This window comes from Apium graveolens, chromosome 10 (genome assembly GCF_009905375.1).
Source record: "Apium graveolens cultivar Ventura chromosome 10, ASM990537v1, whole genome shotgun sequence".
Classification (NCBI taxonomy): Eukaryota; Viridiplantae; Streptophyta; class Magnoliopsida; order Apiales; family Apiaceae; genus Apium; species Apium graveolens.
Window position 1 is genome coordinate 199,659,987 of NC_133656.1, and position 17,287 is coordinate 199,677,273.

General features: G+C 31.5%; 1 protein-coding gene across 6 annotated transcripts; it reads right to left on the reverse strand.

The window, feature by feature from the left end:
* Positions 1–1,209: 1,209 nt before the first annotated feature.
* On the reverse strand, positions 1,210–4,009 carry LOC141693307 (uncharacterized). 6 transcript variants are annotated; one of them, XM_074498368.1, is made up of 6 exons: positions 3,772–3,997; positions 3,217–3,586; positions 2,973–3,056; positions 2,573–2,696; positions 2,255–2,394; positions 1,210–1,488 (listed from the first exon to the last, which is right to left on the reverse strand). In XM_074498368.1, the coding sequence occupies exons 4-6, from the start codon at positions 2,589–2,591 to the stop codon at positions 1,369–1,371; spliced, it is 279 nt and encodes a 92-aa protein (XP_074354469.1). In that variant the 5' UTR covers positions 2,592–2,696; positions 2,973–3,056; positions 3,217–3,586; positions 3,772–3,997; the 3' UTR covers positions 1,210–1,368. The 6 variants fall into 6 exon arrangements, 3 of the variants coding, with proteins under 3 accessions (XP_074354469.1, XP_074354468.1, XP_074354470.1); XM_074498367.1 differs by lacking the exons at positions 2,255–2,394; positions 2,573–2,696 and having other exon boundaries at positions 3,230–3,401; positions 3,485–3,586; positions 3,772–4,009; XR_012563071.1 differs by lacking the exon at positions 2,573–2,696 and having other exon boundaries at positions 1,584–2,394; positions 2,973–3,586; positions 3,772–3,993.
* Between the last annotated feature and the right edge of the window lie 13,278 nt (positions 4,010–17,287).

A 17,287-nucleotide genomic window follows, 5' to 3' on the forward strand; every position in this document is an offset into this window, starting at 1 on the left:
AACAAATTGAGCCGGGTCAAAACACGTGACGAGTTGCGTGCTGAATCGTGCCGATTTACGAATCTAGATCCTTTAACCCGTGCTCGCTTCGTCTATAAATACGAGTTGTGCCGATTCTAACTCGGCCCAAACTGTGCTATTTTTCACAAGTAAAATTGCGAGCCAGAACAAGTAATGTGATCCGACACGCCCATTTGGCTACTTGTAGCAGTTAGAATTAGTATGCTATATTATAGTCTTATAAGCATATCTTCATCTTTATTATGCTATCCTATTTGTGTAACAACTCCAAACATAATGGCGGATACATTGTACTTAGGAGAATAGAAAAGACTTATTATACAAATTAAAAACAACCTTTAATTCATGCTATATGTTCTCACTTTATTGACAATATATTTTGTGGGTTTTTTTTAAAAAAAAATTCAACTACCATAGTAAAACATACAACAACATAATATACTATATGTATTTTCAAAAACTTGAGTCACTTGATTGATTTTAAACATATAGTTTTCTAAATATTTCTTGAAATATTATTATAATATCGATGTTAATTTTGAAAATCAAAATTAATAAAGTTGAGGAATCCCCGTCCAGATCAAAAAATTAACTTAATTGATTATGATTTTCAAAATTATACTAATTTGGACAAGAAAAAATATTTTAAATGGAATTTATTTTAAAATCTTCATAATTGGTAGATTGGACTATAGAGAAAGAATTTCCACAGAAAAATTATTATTTATCTTCATGGTTAACCATCTTGACAGTTACTCCTTAAGTGAATGGCTCAAGCTGGTAGAAGTTCTAAGAGATACTGAGATTATTGAAGAACTTGAATACCTAGTCAGACTCAAAAATCTAATTATACATGTTTTACTCAAAAGCAACACCTTCAAATTTATAGCAACACCCTCTAGTCAATAGAAACATAAATTTGATGTTGCGTTAAATCTTCTTGCAACATCTTTCTTAATTTTGCCAACACTTGATCTAGTTATAGCAACAAAGGTTGATTTATTTTTGCCAAAACTTTATTGGGCTAATGCAACATTTTTTGTAGTAATTTCTGAACAACTTGTTACTTAAAAAGAACACCCGAATATAAATCAAATTTGTCCAAACAAATTAAAATAATAATCAAACCAATTCAAACTAAGATATGCATAAGCATCAAAATAATTCCAGCTTAAACTCTTAAGTCATACTCAAATTAACTTTCAAGTCATAACAATTCAAACTATTTGGGCTTAAAAGTTTATGACACGTAGATAAAATTACATGTTTCATATAAAATCTAGCCAAACATGATAAGTATCATATTTAAAAGTCTGTCATATAATATAACAAAAGATTATATTATAACTAAGATCTGCAGAAGCATGAAGGACTTGCATTTCTTGCTCTACTTGCACCGCCATTGTTTGGTTTTTGTATACTCAGTTCTTCAATATCCATCAACAGCTTAACTCTCTCTTGATCCTCCTGCATATTTCCAAAAAAAAAAGTAAATCCACATATTCTGAAAAATCATCTCTATTAACTTAAACAACTTCTCTGTGCAGTTTTTTGATGTTTACATGTAATTTGAAGTATCAGAGGATCTTGGTGCCTCGAACGAAATCGTGGCTGAAACAGTCACAATATAAGAACCAAATTCCTGAGAGTCATGTTTGTCTGTACTAGCAATTCTGCAACCCATTTAAAATGCATCGACTTAGACTAGATTTAATCTAGTCTTTTTCTATAAATATCAATATCCTATACATGATAATAATCACTTAACAATATTTACATTGGACTAGAATTGAAGTTGTAAATTTCCCTGTTTACATTTCAACTCAAGTTTGATTAGCAAACAACAAACTTCAAGAACGAGTTACAATTTTAACTAAGTAATTAGACTTAATAGGTGACATAACCAATCAAGTTTATCTTAAAAATTGATGACCACGAATGCACCTTATTAGATGCAGCAAATAATTTGTTAAAAAATTTTATATTAAAAGCAATATGCGCAAGAACTACGACCAACATCCAACTCAGAAAGCATAGAAATATACAAGTAATAATGCAAACCTTATCAATACGAAGACACAAGCTTGAGAAGACACCAGGATACCACAAAAAAAGTGCTCAAAGCAACAATGATAAATGATAACAGCCTATTTTATTTTAAATCTACCATCACTAAGATATCAATCAAACTTTACTATTATGATTACTTGCTCAGTGGCCAAAGAAAACATACCAACAATCTTCTGTTATTTTTCCAGTGCAACAATTGTTCCTGTTGTGACCACTTTGGTGTACTACTTCTGTTATTAGACTGAACACCTCCTAGCAAGGTTGAGGAATTTCTTCCATCTCCATTATCATTCTCGCTAATATCTAGAAAATTACTATTTTAAACATAATTTGATACTTTTTATAAGCAAATACCTATCATTTTATATTAAACAGTACATTAACTTTTAAAAAACAAGGGTAAAACAATATCTATTTTATCTATAAATTTATAACAGGTACAATTTTAACAATATCAATTTCAGTAATGTCATCATTTCACCTCCGGGAAGATACTCCATTATAAGATAGAAAAACTCTTCATCTTAGAAAGAGCAGTATAACTAAAAAATGCAGCCACTATCAACCTTGGCCAAAAGATTCCTTTCTGCTTTGACATATTCCACCTAAATCATCAGCATATTTCTGTTATTAAATTTACCATCCACATATATTAAAATATTATTGTTCACTGGTGACAGTTAGGGTCAGAGCTGGTGAAAAGGCAGTGAGGTTAAACATGTATGATTCTAAAAGAGAGCTCTGATGCCTCGGAAAATTAGAAATCATTAAAATAACACTGAGCTGATCAGATTAGTTTGCAAGAGTCCCTTCAGAAGTCAATACATAAATTGGTATGTTAGAGAATAGGAGGTGAAAAGAAATTCAATTCAAAAGAGTACCTGTCCTCTACGTAGCATTTCAGACTTTTTGAGCTTCTTCATGGCATAGACATGCCCGATACTTTTTTCTTTACATATTCTGACCTTCACAGTTACATAATTGAATACATTTTATTAGATAAAATAAATCCAACAATTACAAATTCGGAAAATTAAAATCAGGAATTGATACATAAACATATGGCGAGATTGTTATGATAATATGAGTTACAAATTAATTAAGCATATAATGTGCAAGTCTAACTGTGTGAATTGACCAGAAAGCTTCTTAATGTTGTCTGGATCATAATTGCTGTATCATCTTTGCGAAACAAATTAAAGGTTGAGTTCTGTTTTTCTTCTTGAATATCTACATCCTTTTTCTTGCTCCATGCATCTGTTTTCTCGACCAAGTCCTCTGGAATAGGTTGTGTGACTGTAGTTTCAGAGCTCCAAACAGAAGACACGTGATCATCTACGCAGGTCCAACTAAATTCAGGTTCAGTTGATTAAGTGACTTTAGAGCTCCTCACAGAAGCTGAATCCTCCTCCGCAAGAACAGAGTTGAATTCATCCCCACACAGGTAAGATCTAACTGAGCTCTTCTATCTTTTTCGTTCTAAGTTACTTCTGACCTAATCGATAAAAAAAACAACTGTGTAAATTGAGCAATAAAATGGGAAGTGAAACCATGTTAAAATAGCAAAGGTATCATGATTGCAGAATGTAGTACTAATGTAGAATGATCTCGAGAGTTATAGATGATAAATAATATGCAACAAAACTAGCGAGCAAGATAAAATTATCAAAACTGACTTACATTGGTTTGAGTTCTGATGGACTTGCTTTCCGAGAAGACGCTCTCAACAAGCTCCCCTGTGATACCCATCCTCAGATTAGCAATCTCAATGTAGAAACTCCTTAAAATGTCCCTTGTTATATCTACAATCTAGGAATATTTTAGTAGTCAGAAAGTGAAAGACTTATACTTTACTTAGAACGGAAAGTTAAGCTTCACTTGCCAATATTTTACAGTAGTTACTACTTACAAAATTTAAAAATCATGCATCCAAATGTTATTTATATAATTATATTAGGACTGGAGAATTCACAGAACATTAGAGCTGGACTATGCACACCTTCAAAATAACAAACTGGACTAGGCACCCCATTTCTAATTTATGTTCAACAACATTGTAAAGATACAGGGCACACATATACATACATAAACATATGAATCAAATTACATACAAAAACCCACCTGAAAATTGATAAATTAAAAATAAAATAAAGCACACACGTAAATGCAAAAAAGTAAAACCCCCAAAATTTAGGGTTTGTAAACAAATTCTAAAAACATAAAAATTTAACAAAATAAAAATCCCAAAATTAGAGTTTATAAACAAATTATAATTAGGGTGTGTAGCTTTAGTTAGAGCAAAACTTTGAATCTAAGCTATAAATTTGGGCAGAGTTTCGAGACTGAGCTTTAAAACCAAGATTTGACCAGCGGCGGTGAGAGAGATGAATAGCGATAAGGATTCGTACGGAGAGACTAGGACAAGAGAATCATGTTTAATGTTTCAGTTTATGTTGGAGGCCAGGATATATTGAGGGAGATGAGGGTTTGTGGGGAGAGAGGCTTTGTATTTGATTTTGTGCGAAGAGACCGAGACAAAGAGAACTGTGTTTCTATTTTATTTTTTGTTTTATTGTGTGTGGGCTTTCGGTTTAATTCCAAGCGGGATTATCCCCCCGCTTATTTCTATTTCAAAGTTTTAGCAGGTCTAAGGTAACACCAAAAAAGGGGTTGGCATAGGAAATCTAAGGAAACATGTATACCGACATTTGGTTATTATGTCAACATACATCATTTTTTTTTAAGTTTCAGATCACATAAGGCAACATTTTTTCTGGCAACACCATTTTTGGATGTTGCTGAAGACCATTTATTTGGTAGTGACGTAACAAAGACTAAGTCATCTTGACAACCCTAAGGATAAATTATATGATAATCTATATATTCCGTAACTGTATTTTTTGAGTCGATAAAAGTGCTAAGTAGATTAGACTGGACAATTTTTTTATGAACAACCATCAAGCTAAGGAATAAACTCTAGAAGAAGATCAATCCTGATCATGCATCAGAGAAAAGTATAGAAGCTTGGAGTTGAATATTGTTGTTCTAGGAAAAATGTTTTAAGTAAAATATCGATAAGTCATAGATCAAGGAATATCGAGAAGTATGTCGAGAAGTCTAAAATGACTTGTAGAGAAGTCCTAAGAGATATCGATAAGTCAAATCCTCATATAGAGAACTGGAGATATCGACAAGTCAAAAAGCTTATGTAGAGAACTAGAGATATCGGCAAGTCAAAAAGCTTATGTAGAGAACTTGAGATATCGATAAGTCATTCTACTTGTAGAGAACTGGAGACCTCGATAAGTCAAAAGCCATGTAGAGAACTTGAGATATCGAAAAGTCATTTTACGTATTGATATGTGATATCACTACACAACAAAAGAGATCTCGACAAACAACCCCATAATTCAGAATACGGACAATTTGAAGATCCAAGATTACCGGTCAACAAACAATTCTATCACTGAATTGGAAAGCCTATAATTGTAGCCTGAAGAATACGAGATCGATGGCCAAGATGAACTTGACTAAGGACGGTCACAGACCTGGTAGATTCTGAACAGATACGCTAATACTAGAAATGAAAATAGACAAAGTAGCTTTAGAAAATATATTAATCTATTTTTAGTTTTTAAGCATGTCACGGGTCTTTTATTTTGAGGTAACAAACAGATCTAGGAAATCTTGAATTCTCTCAAGAGAAGAAACCGAGTTCTTATTTTTAAAAACGCAGATTTGTAGCAAGAAAAATTTGATTTAATATAAATCAAGTGAGTTTTTGATAATCCGCTTGTGTGTTAGCATTTAGAATTTTATCTCTACAAATTCATACAACTGTTTTGTTCCCAAAGCCAAAAGATAATTCAAATTCAATAAAATACATTCACCCCCTCCGTGTTGCATTTCATACATAACAAAACCCACATAAATACCGACAAAAAAGAACAAGTAATGACTAAATATTACAATTTCTAGGCAACAAATACTCACCAGTTTCATAAAATACCGACCATATTCATAAGAAAAATGCCCTTCCCATTATTTAGTCGTTACTAATTGGTCGGTATTAGGCTTAACGCAAAAAAAACTTTCTGAGAGTATAACGACCAATTCGGTCTTATAATATACCAACCGATTCATCGACCGAGAATTGGTCATAATAAAATAAAAATGATGAAAAAAATAGTCATAATAAATGATAAGAGTTGTGCTTTTTAACGCGTCATTTGTTATAGCATCCGCTACTTTGGTCCTAATAATAAAAAATGACCAAGCGGTAGTCATAATAGACAATCGGAGTTTTCTTTCTTTACAAATGTATAAGGACATGTGTGGCACTGACATGTCAGGTAGTGACCCATGACATACCGCATGAGTCCTGACATATGTCATGCCAACGTGCTAGTAGTCATAGTGAAATGATGTAAAATTTGACCAAAGACGTAAACATTGATGAGGGTTAATTCGACCGTTCTTGTGTCGGTTGTTATTCGATGAAAATGATCGATTTTGTCCTTATAATGATCGATTTGGCGGTCGTTAAAAGCTCAGTTTCTTTCTTGTGGTGTTACTTTAAAGGTAATATCATTTTTGGTTCGCACTAACAATTTTTTTAAATTGTTTTCCAATATTTCATTTGATGAATGGAAGATAAAAACTCAAACAGACCATAGAAAAGAAACAATTCACAAATAAAAGTATGTAAAAAACAATGAGTCAATCGGTGGTATACTTTCTCAAGCATCATGATTTTTTTCCCAATTAGTTACCCAAATTTAATTTCTAGATAAAAATATATCTAAAATACAACTGATGTTTTATAAAAGTAGGTAAAATAAATACCAACTTAATTGATTAGGATTTCAAAATTAAACTAATTTGGATAAGAACAAAAATATTGTACACTAAATTTATTTGAAATCTTCACAATTGGTAGATTAGATTAAATAAAAAGAATTCCCACGATAAAATTAATGTTCATCTTCATCGTCAAAGGTCATTCTAGTTTTCAATATTTTCTCGTATTCTTTCATATAATTTAGTGCATATGATTTTATTAATAAATTTTATCATTCAAAAAAATAAATCATCTAGTGTAGATGATATGGTAGAAATTAAATAATATTTTCTTGTAAAATGATAAAGTTAACTAAATATGAATTAAAATCTAACCAATAATACAATTGGTCTTGTACATAAAATTAGAGTACATAGGAGCCCATTAAAGTCTTAAAAATCCTCTATTATATACATATACACATCCCCACACTAATATAATTAAATAGAACCCATTATCTTTTTAATTATTATGTAAATGTCTTCACTTGTAAAAATACAAAATCCCTTGTGCACATTAGATATTTAGCAATCAATTTCATGTATATGAAAAGGGATTTTAGGTAATTGACAAAAAATGAAAGATGTTATTTCATGACAAATCAGTGATAAATTACTAAAATCTAAGAAGATTGAAATTTCATATCCACTTCTTGATTAGACATTGTCATGATCCAATGTAAGTTAAGATCATGTATTAACCATTCTTTCTTACACTTGATTCACTACTAGAAATATGGTATCAGACATCGGTTCAGAACCGATGTTAAAAAAAACTGAACCGATGGCTTCGCATGTGATGTTAAATATCATCAGCCTTTGACATCGGTTCACAGCCGATGTCTATTAAAGTGCTATACATCGGTTTTAAGAATAATTCTAATGTTTTTGCAACAAATTTCAGCTTATATTACAGTATTTCTAGGTGAATATGAGTATATTATGGGGTAATTATCCATTAAAACATGAAACCTACAAGCTATAAAAGGCATTTTTTTTAAAATCTTTCAAACAAATCGATGTGAAAGTCTAGATCACACATCGGTTATGTTGTCTGACCGATGTGAAATGCTCCATTAGACATCGGGTACTTTTATCAATCGATGTAAAATACTGGGTTAGACATCAGTTTCGTTCATTTGGTAATGTTAAATCCTTTTGTTTAACATTAGTGTTTTTTCTAAACGATGTTTAATCTTTAATATTATAAAATTTAAGACATCAACTATTGAAAATTCGATGTTATTTGGCTTAAAATACATTGATTTTTTTAAAGAACCGATGTCAAATGACTATTTGACATTGGTTTTTGTTGTTCTTTTTCTTTTAATATTGTTTCACCTGATGTCTTTTGTTCATTTTTACATCGGTTTTAAATTACCATTCTGATGTTAATGTACTGTAAATTGCATATGCCATCCTGGTACTATTAATAGCCCAGGGAACCAATTGCATTTTCAACCAGAAAAATACCAACAATATACAATACATCCAACCAAATTTATAAAAACATATAGGTATACATTGATACCAAATTTACTAACATTCAATCCAACAAGAGCTCAATTCAGACATTACTTTCCAAGTCTAAAATAAACTTCCCAACTAAAAATAATAAAACCCAAATTCGCTAGTTATTACATCCAACATTCTAAATATATTTGACTAGTTAATATGAACCACTTGTCAAATTTCAACAATTCCAAACATAAATCAAAATGATGGATGTAATTATCAGCAAACATCCGTTAATTAACCACCAACCACCAACAAACACAACGTCAATTCACATAGTTCAAAGGAAAGCTATATATATAGATACTTATCATTTTTACATCTTTTCTTGGATAAATTCAAGCACCTCCATCCGCACCTCATCCAGCTCACTAGTACAAAAAGGGTCTATAGCGTCGGTCAAAACATACTTTTAGCGTCGGTCAAGTGGCGTAATATATGCAGGGGACACTAAAGGTATGGATCTATTGCGTCAGTTATTTAGGCGATGCTTAAAATTGTTATAAGCGTCGGTTATCGGAAATGCCGACACTAAACGTATAGGAATAAGCGTCAGTTATCTAAGAAATTGACGCTATTAACTTATTTATCGTACGAGGTCTTAGTCATAATTGTTTGTTTACTGATATACTTCTCACTACAGAGCTTGATTTCCGTTTCCCAGTTGGATTACCATTACATGGAATTAATGCCTTTTTGATGACAAATCAACTCAAGGTAGTGTTTCGGACATTTGTACGGGATGATTATTCTTGATTGATTGAATAACAAACATTGCCCAATGCAATCAGTTCTATCTAATTTATGTGCTGCTTATGTACTTTGAATTGTGATTCTGAGAATCATATTTCTTTTACTTAGGTTTTATTGTGTAAATGTAATATTTATAACAATATTTCATGTAGATTAGGCAATCTTTAGACGCACAGACCCAAATACGTATCTAGGTATCTTTGCTTATGATTGCAACACTAGTATGTCTAATTGTGTAAGAGAAAACTTTGTTTATACATTATAATTACAAAGTTCTGCAAATTTCCAATTGCCAAAGAAGTTTGTATATAATTGTTTATCCATTTATGTTCTCTATACTCTGCGTTGAATATCTATTCAGTATATATTTTATCAATTATTGTTTTCACAGAACACATTCCTTTTGAGTTTTGACTAAGCTTTAGAGCTAGGATGGTCTTACAAAGACTTCTGCATCTTAAGTAAGCTTTTAGACTTAGCCAAACAAACACGATTCTATTTTGTCATCAAAAGTAGTATGTACATTAGATTTATGGTTTGCAGCATTCTATAATATTTTTTCCTTGAGATTCTAAAATTTGATCTTCCTCATATCAGTTTAATATATCTGAAGCAAAATTTGTCTGCTCTCATCTCTAGGAGTCTTGCTTGATATGTTTCTGGAATCTTAATCTTGTTTTCCAGACTTATGATAAAGCAAGAAATGCTCTTGCCCTGGCCCTTAGTCCAGTTGTACGTGCACTTGTTGACCCAGATAGAGCAATGAGGGACATAAGAAACTTGGATGATGTAAGAGATATACCTAGAAATCTAGCTCTAAAACCATGTTATCATGTACTCGGAATTTTATTTTATTTTTATGAATCTTTTTGACTCTCTATAGTTTCTTTTTGTTTCAGATTAGTTTTTCCGAATGGTTCTTATCCAGAGGGGGCACTCGTAAGAGTATCCAAAGAATGTGGGATCCTGTTGCTTATGCTCTCGGGTTTATTGATTGTGATAACATGAGTTCTCGTTGTATGCTCACTATATTCTCATTGTTTGCAACTAAAATAGAAGCATCCCTTCTGCGCATGCTTAAAGGTTCTCCTGATGTTTATTTAAGTGGACCTATTGGAGACTACATTACACAAAAAGGGGGACGGTAAATTGAATGCACATGATTAGATTATTTTATTTGTATTAGAAACAAATGCACAACTTATTGACCTTATTAGTTCATGGAAAATCTGTGTTTAGTATGTTCTCGCATCCACTCTATATATCATCACTTCATTATACTACAGCAGTATAATAAAAAAAGTCGGAATTTCACAACAAAAATAGCTCAATGACAGTAATAATTAAACTAGACGATAATCAACACACACATAATTTCACATTAACATTCTACAAACACCCTTAAAATCAAATCTTTACCACAAAAACACTTGAATGACAACAATTCAACTAATACCCACCAAAAAAGCATCAAAGAAGCGAAATTACGAACCTTTTCTTCGCGCTTGCTAGTGTAAACCTCATAAGCAGAGCAATCAGCAAAGATGAGGATATCGCGAGTCTGCCGAACTATATCGACTGGAGATTTAGGCTAAGACTTGAAAACGCCCTTCATTTTCGCCGCTGACGAGAGTGTCTACTCACCGCCGCGACTCAACTAGGTTTCCGCCGGACAAATAGATTCATGTTCTCTCTCTTTCGCCGATCTCTATCTCTGTCGGTGGTGGCAGTATAGATACAGCGATTGTGTATGCATTAGTAGGAATCTGACTTATAGATTCAAACCTAATTAGTGTTTGCATTGGCAAATGGTCGAGAACCGAGACGGATATAAAGATCTGGGTTTGAATTGAAAGAAATAGTAGGGTTCCCGAGGGTAGCGTGAAATATAGAGTAAATTATTTATATTTGGATTCTTTTATATCACCACTATATTTTTTTTAAAAAAAATATAATCATTTTCTTGTATATAATTTTTATATAAATGGATTTCGAATTGATCTAAAATATAAATATATATACTCATAATATATTTTTATAATAAATTTTGCAAAAATGATTTTAGTTACATGTCATTAGTCATCATTATGTTTAAATCAAAATTTTTAACTACGTTAATAATTATTATATTTTATTTATTTTTAATATCAAAAATTAAAAATATATTTTAAATTTTATTACATTTTTATAATAAATTTCAAAAATGATTTTGGTTAGATGTGATTACTCATCATTATGTTTAAATCATAATTTTGAATTGTGTTAATAATTATCATATTTTTATTTATTTTTAATATCAAAATTAAAATATATATATAGGGCTTGTATATATATATATTATATAAAATAATTATATTGAAATAGAATATAAAGTATCCGATAACAAAATATATATATAAATATAAAAAAAAATTAGTTAAACAAAACAAATTTTCGAAAGAATTTTAGATTACTTATCATATGTTTCACTAAAATTTTGAATTATGTTAATAATTATTATATTTTTATTTTTTTAATATAAAAATTTAAATATATATTTTTATATAAAATAACTTTATTGAAATAAAATATAAAGAATTTGATAACAAAATTTTTATATAAAAAAATAGTCAAAAGATAGTATAATATAAATAATTTTAGTAGAGAATTCCAAGATATTTATTTTGAAACAAATATTTCTATTTTAATAATTTAAAATTTTTATTTTGTTAATCGAAATAGGATCTCTTCTCGAAGAGTAGTATTTTTAATAACTTTTCCTTATATAGTATGACAAATCATATTATTATTCACATGATAATATAATTAATGAAAATTCTCAATTATTTGAAAATCCAATCTTTCTATAAATTTTAAAATAATCCTTTGTAAAAAAAATCGGATACTTTAATTACTCACAATATAATTAAAAAAATTGGTACAACTAAATACCAGTTAAATTTGAATTTTAAAAATAATTAAAATTATTTAAAAATAATAAAATACAAAAAAAAACACACTCACCAAACTTGACGCAATCACTTGTTCACACCCTATGTGAAATATAAATTTCCCATCCTATATGCAGACTGAGAAGTAAAAAGAGATCACCGGATGCCAGAAAAATTTATCCTTTTTTAAAATATTTAAATACTTTTAGTGTCGATTAAAGATAATGCGACGTTAAAGGGTCAGTTTAGGCGTCGATTATTTAGATGTCGGTTATTCTTGACGACGCTTTAGGATCATTTTAAACATCGGTTGAGTAAAGACCGACGCTACAGGGCCTACTTTAGGCGTCGGCTAAGTAAAGACCGACGCTTTAGGATAAGTTTTAGGTATCGGGTGTTAATAACCGACGCTAAAGGTTGGTTTTAGGCGTCGGTTGTTTCATGACCGACACAAAAGATCCAACACAAATGACATTAAGTCTCGGTTAAGCTAACAGCCGACACCTAAAGTATGTATAGGCCACGGTTCTGTATATAACTGACGCTAAAAGTGCGATGCTTAAAGATAATTCTGTACTAGTGAGAATTCCAAGATATTTATTTTGAAACAAATATTTCTATTTTAATAATTTAAAATTTTTATTTTGTTAATCGAAATAGGATCTCTTCTCGAAGAGTAGTATTTTTAATAACTTTTCCTTATATAGTATGACAGATCATATTATTATTCACATGATAATATAATTAATCAAAATTCTCAATTATTTGAAAATCCAATCTTTCTATAAATTTTAAAATAATCTTTTGTAAAAAAAATCGGATACTTTAATTACTCACAATATAATTAAAAAAATTGGTACAACTAAATACCAGTTAAAATTTAAATTTTAAAAATAATTAAAATTATTTAAAAATAATAAAATACAAAAAAAAAACACACTCACCAAACTTGACGCAATCACTTGTTCACACCCTATGTGAAATATAAATTCCCCATCCTATATGCAGACTGAGAAGTAAAAAGAGATCACCGGATGCCAGAAAAATTTATCCTTTTTAAAAAAACTTAAATACTTTTAGTGTCGGTTAAAGATAATGCGACGTTAAAGGGTCAGTTTAGGCGTCGATTATTTAGGCGTCGGTTATTCTTGACGACGCTTTAGGATCATTTTAAGCATCGGTTGAGTAAAGACCGACGCTACAGGGCCTACTTTAGGCGTCGGCTAAGTAAAGACCAACGCTTTAGGATAAGTTTTAGGCATCGGGTGTTAACGACCGACGCTAAAGGTTGATTTTAGGCGTCGGTTGTTTCATGACCGACACAAAAGATCCAACACAAATGACATTAAGTCTCGGTTAAGCTAACAGCCGACACCTAAAGTATGTATAGGCCACGGTTCTGTATATAACTGACGCTAAAAGTGCGATGCTTAAAGATAATTCTGTACTAGTGGCTCTTGCCTTGTGTAGAACTTTCGAGTTTTGGCTGCCCGCTAAATAACACAAGTAAAAATTAGCAACCAGAATATTATTAACCAGAATTGCCATATATATAATTAAATATAAACAAAACCAACTATTTATAATTTAACCAGAAGAGGACTTTTTCTATATTTAACCGTAAATTTCTTCGTCAATCCAAAACTATACCAGATAGTTCCTTATCACTAATAGTTATCTATCATTACTAATAATAAAAACAAGATCCATCTGGAAATCACTAATAATAAAAACTGATAATAAAAATGGCACTCATATTTCAGCTGTTCTGAAAAGCTACACAAAATAATTCTACATGCCATCTATCGGAAATGATTTGCATATATACCTTGGTAGTAAAAGATAGCTCCTTATCAGCAATGATATCTTTCATGTATTGCATTATAACATAGCCACATTCAACCCCTCCTGGTTCTTTGGGAGATCCCTGTTACAATATAAAATCTGAATTAGCTCCAGAAATTAATTAAAATTACAAAGTGATAGAAAAATTCAAAGAACTTACAAGAAGATTCTTTATCTGAGGAGCTTTATTTCCCCTTCCAGTTTGAGCATTGTAGGATTTCATCGCTCTACATTGCAGAACAACAATAATATACATGATTATTTTTCAAAAGGGAGAATATTTGCTATATATATATATTTATATATAGTAAACAGAAATATATTACTCTGTTAATGATTTTTCCAACTCGTCAAAATATGTTGGATGTGGCAGAGGGTTCAGAATATAAATGTCACCATCCCAAATTACAACCAAAATCCAGTGGCAACTATGTTTATAAAAACGGAAAAAGAAAAACACAAGTCATAAATTTTAAAAAAACTACCTAAATATATTAATTTGTAAAAGCATGTCTAAATTAAAAATACTTACTTATGATTTTGTGGCATGAAGTACATGTGATAGGGACTACTCTCTTTCAACCAATTAACAAAATAAGAATGAAAAGATTTTTTCAACGTAAATGTAGCTCCTGGATCGAAAAATCCATATAAGACCACATCATCATTCTTCCTCTCAATCTTAATCAGTCTTTGCAAGAGCCTACCAGGGAGTGAATTGCATTACTTATAATATCCGTATAAAACATGAATATTGAATATGTAACGATAAAAAATTAACTTATGCCATATAAGCAGATATTGCAGCTTGGCCAATCATATCGAACTCCAACAATGCTTTCACATTTTCATGCAATATATAAATTGGTTTCTCAGTCCCAAACACATCCGAATCACACGTAATTGGTATTGACTCCCCAGTGGCTTTCATGAAGACTGCAACATGTTTGTATAACACCTTGTACTGCTTTGGCACATTCTTGTTTAGCTTCATTTTTCTATAATCATCTTGAAGTTTCTGCAACTCATCATTCCGCTTAGACTGCCCATGCAACACTTCCTTTTTCTTTTTTTAAACAGAATTAAATAAAATAAGAATAATTGGTTATTATTGACATGACTACTATAGAATGCAACAATCAATTTAGAGTATATTGATATAATTTTTATATAACATACTGCCACAGTTGGGTAGATGATCAATTCACGAGGCCATGCTACGTGAAAGCCAACTGCTTGACGTACAACCTCAATTTCACCAGGTATGGGCACTGGAACCGACGCCTCTGGCTGGATGTGTCCGTCAACCGACACACGAACATGTCCGGGCTTTAGAGGCACTCCGTGTACTGAAACATTCATCTCTTCATGATCATAAAAAACTGTTCCAAAAGCAACCTTGTTCTCTATGCAATCCAGTGCAAGCTCACATGACTGTGGACCCTACATTATAGTGGGGGATCAATTTAATTTTATTGCATAAATCCCAAGTCTGTAGGCATATGTCTAGTAGATCTTAATAATATTTTACCTTCTTTCCGCTCGGAGGAGAGGGGTCAAAACCAACAAAGTCTTCATCATTTACCAACAACTATTTGGCACTCAGCGGTTTAACAACAACTCCAACATTCTGCTTATCAGCAGCTCCCTTTTTATTAACAGATACTTGACAACTTGATTTGTCAGAGAACATAGGAGAGTGACCATTCGAAGCATTAACCAAGGCCTTAAGTTTAGTCATCTCCCGCTGATTTATTTCCAACTGATCCAACAACTCTGCCTTATTAATTTTAGTCTTTTTCACTTTCCGCAAATTGAAGAATGTTGTTGGAGTGACAAAGCCGCCAACCCCTCGAACCCTTCCTGCATGCTCAGGAGTCTGAAGTGTCGTACTCAACACATCTTCTGTTCCATGTGGAACAAATTCACCCTTCTCCTTCATTTCAAGTAACTCAGCCTGTAAAATTAATGCAAACAATTAGTGCATTATTTATGACGCAATTATCTTTGAAGGGAATGCAGTATTAAAAATATCACTTACAATTCTCGTATTTATTTCCGCTTGCTCTTCAGTAAGCTCATCAGGATTGTTTAGCATCCTAGCCTTCTACCAAAAAATTGTACGATCAGGTTTCTCTTTCCGCTTTAAGTTCCATTTCTTTATCTGTTAAAAATCAGAAAATGTTTAAACTCCCTTAAAACATAGATTTTCAAAGCCAAATAGATATAGGTTCTTACTTCTTCTTCTCGCAAACCATTATACCCCTTCCTTGACAAGCGGTGATGATATTTCCGTTTACCCACTCTATTGCTCTGTAACTTACGTTGTTCCTGTACCAAAATAAATTAGTAAAAATTAATAAATATTATTTAACTAAAATCTATTTAATCATTTAGAAAGTAAAATGGCAATCATGTATATTTTATTAGTAGAATATATTAATACCAGCCATTTGGGGCTCGTCCTCTCCGCAACAAATTTCTTCCAAGGTTCTTTACCAACAAACGCATACTTCTTCGGAGGCTTCATCAATTTATTCTTTTTTCCAATAAATGGAATCACATATTTTGCAGTTAAATCAGCTTTAAACTCCCTCCATTTTTCACCTGCCGATTGTAGCACAAGCTTTCCACTTTCTGGGGCAATTTTCAATGTGTACTTAAGAGCCACATAATATAAATTGGGCACATAATTTACAGTCATAATTTAAATAAAATGAAGAAGTCAACAAGGGATGTAATTTACCTGGACATCATCCTATAATTTTGCTTTTAGTTCACAATCCACTTCTAGCCAGTTTTCAGTATCAATTAGAATCATTGTCCTTGCAAGCATTCCTATGTAAGACTGTAAAGTGGGCCTGGTATTTCCAATGGGAACTCCAAATTCATTGTATCTAACTTTAAATTTCTTTCCCCGGGCTTTCTTCACCACTACTTTGTGAAGAGCTGAAACACCACGCACACCTCCTAGCCTTTTTTTTGCAGATTCAGAAGTGGTCATCGTTTATTCACCACTACTTTGAGTTCGATATTGTGGAGGGACTTGAACCAACTTATCATTACAAGTCTCTGAAGTTTTGACATCAGGAACCATCTCATCCTCAACCTTTTCAGAGTTATTATTCCCGTCACTTTCTTCGAAAATTACTTTCTTGGCTTTTTACTTCTTTACCATTTTGCTCCCTTAGTCTGCATTAAATTGAATATAAAGCCATCAGTTGAAAAATGTATTTTCCGTCCGTCATTAATTACAGTCAAGCATAAATAATAAATTGTAAAATCAGCAAGTACGAATACAACTACACAAGAGC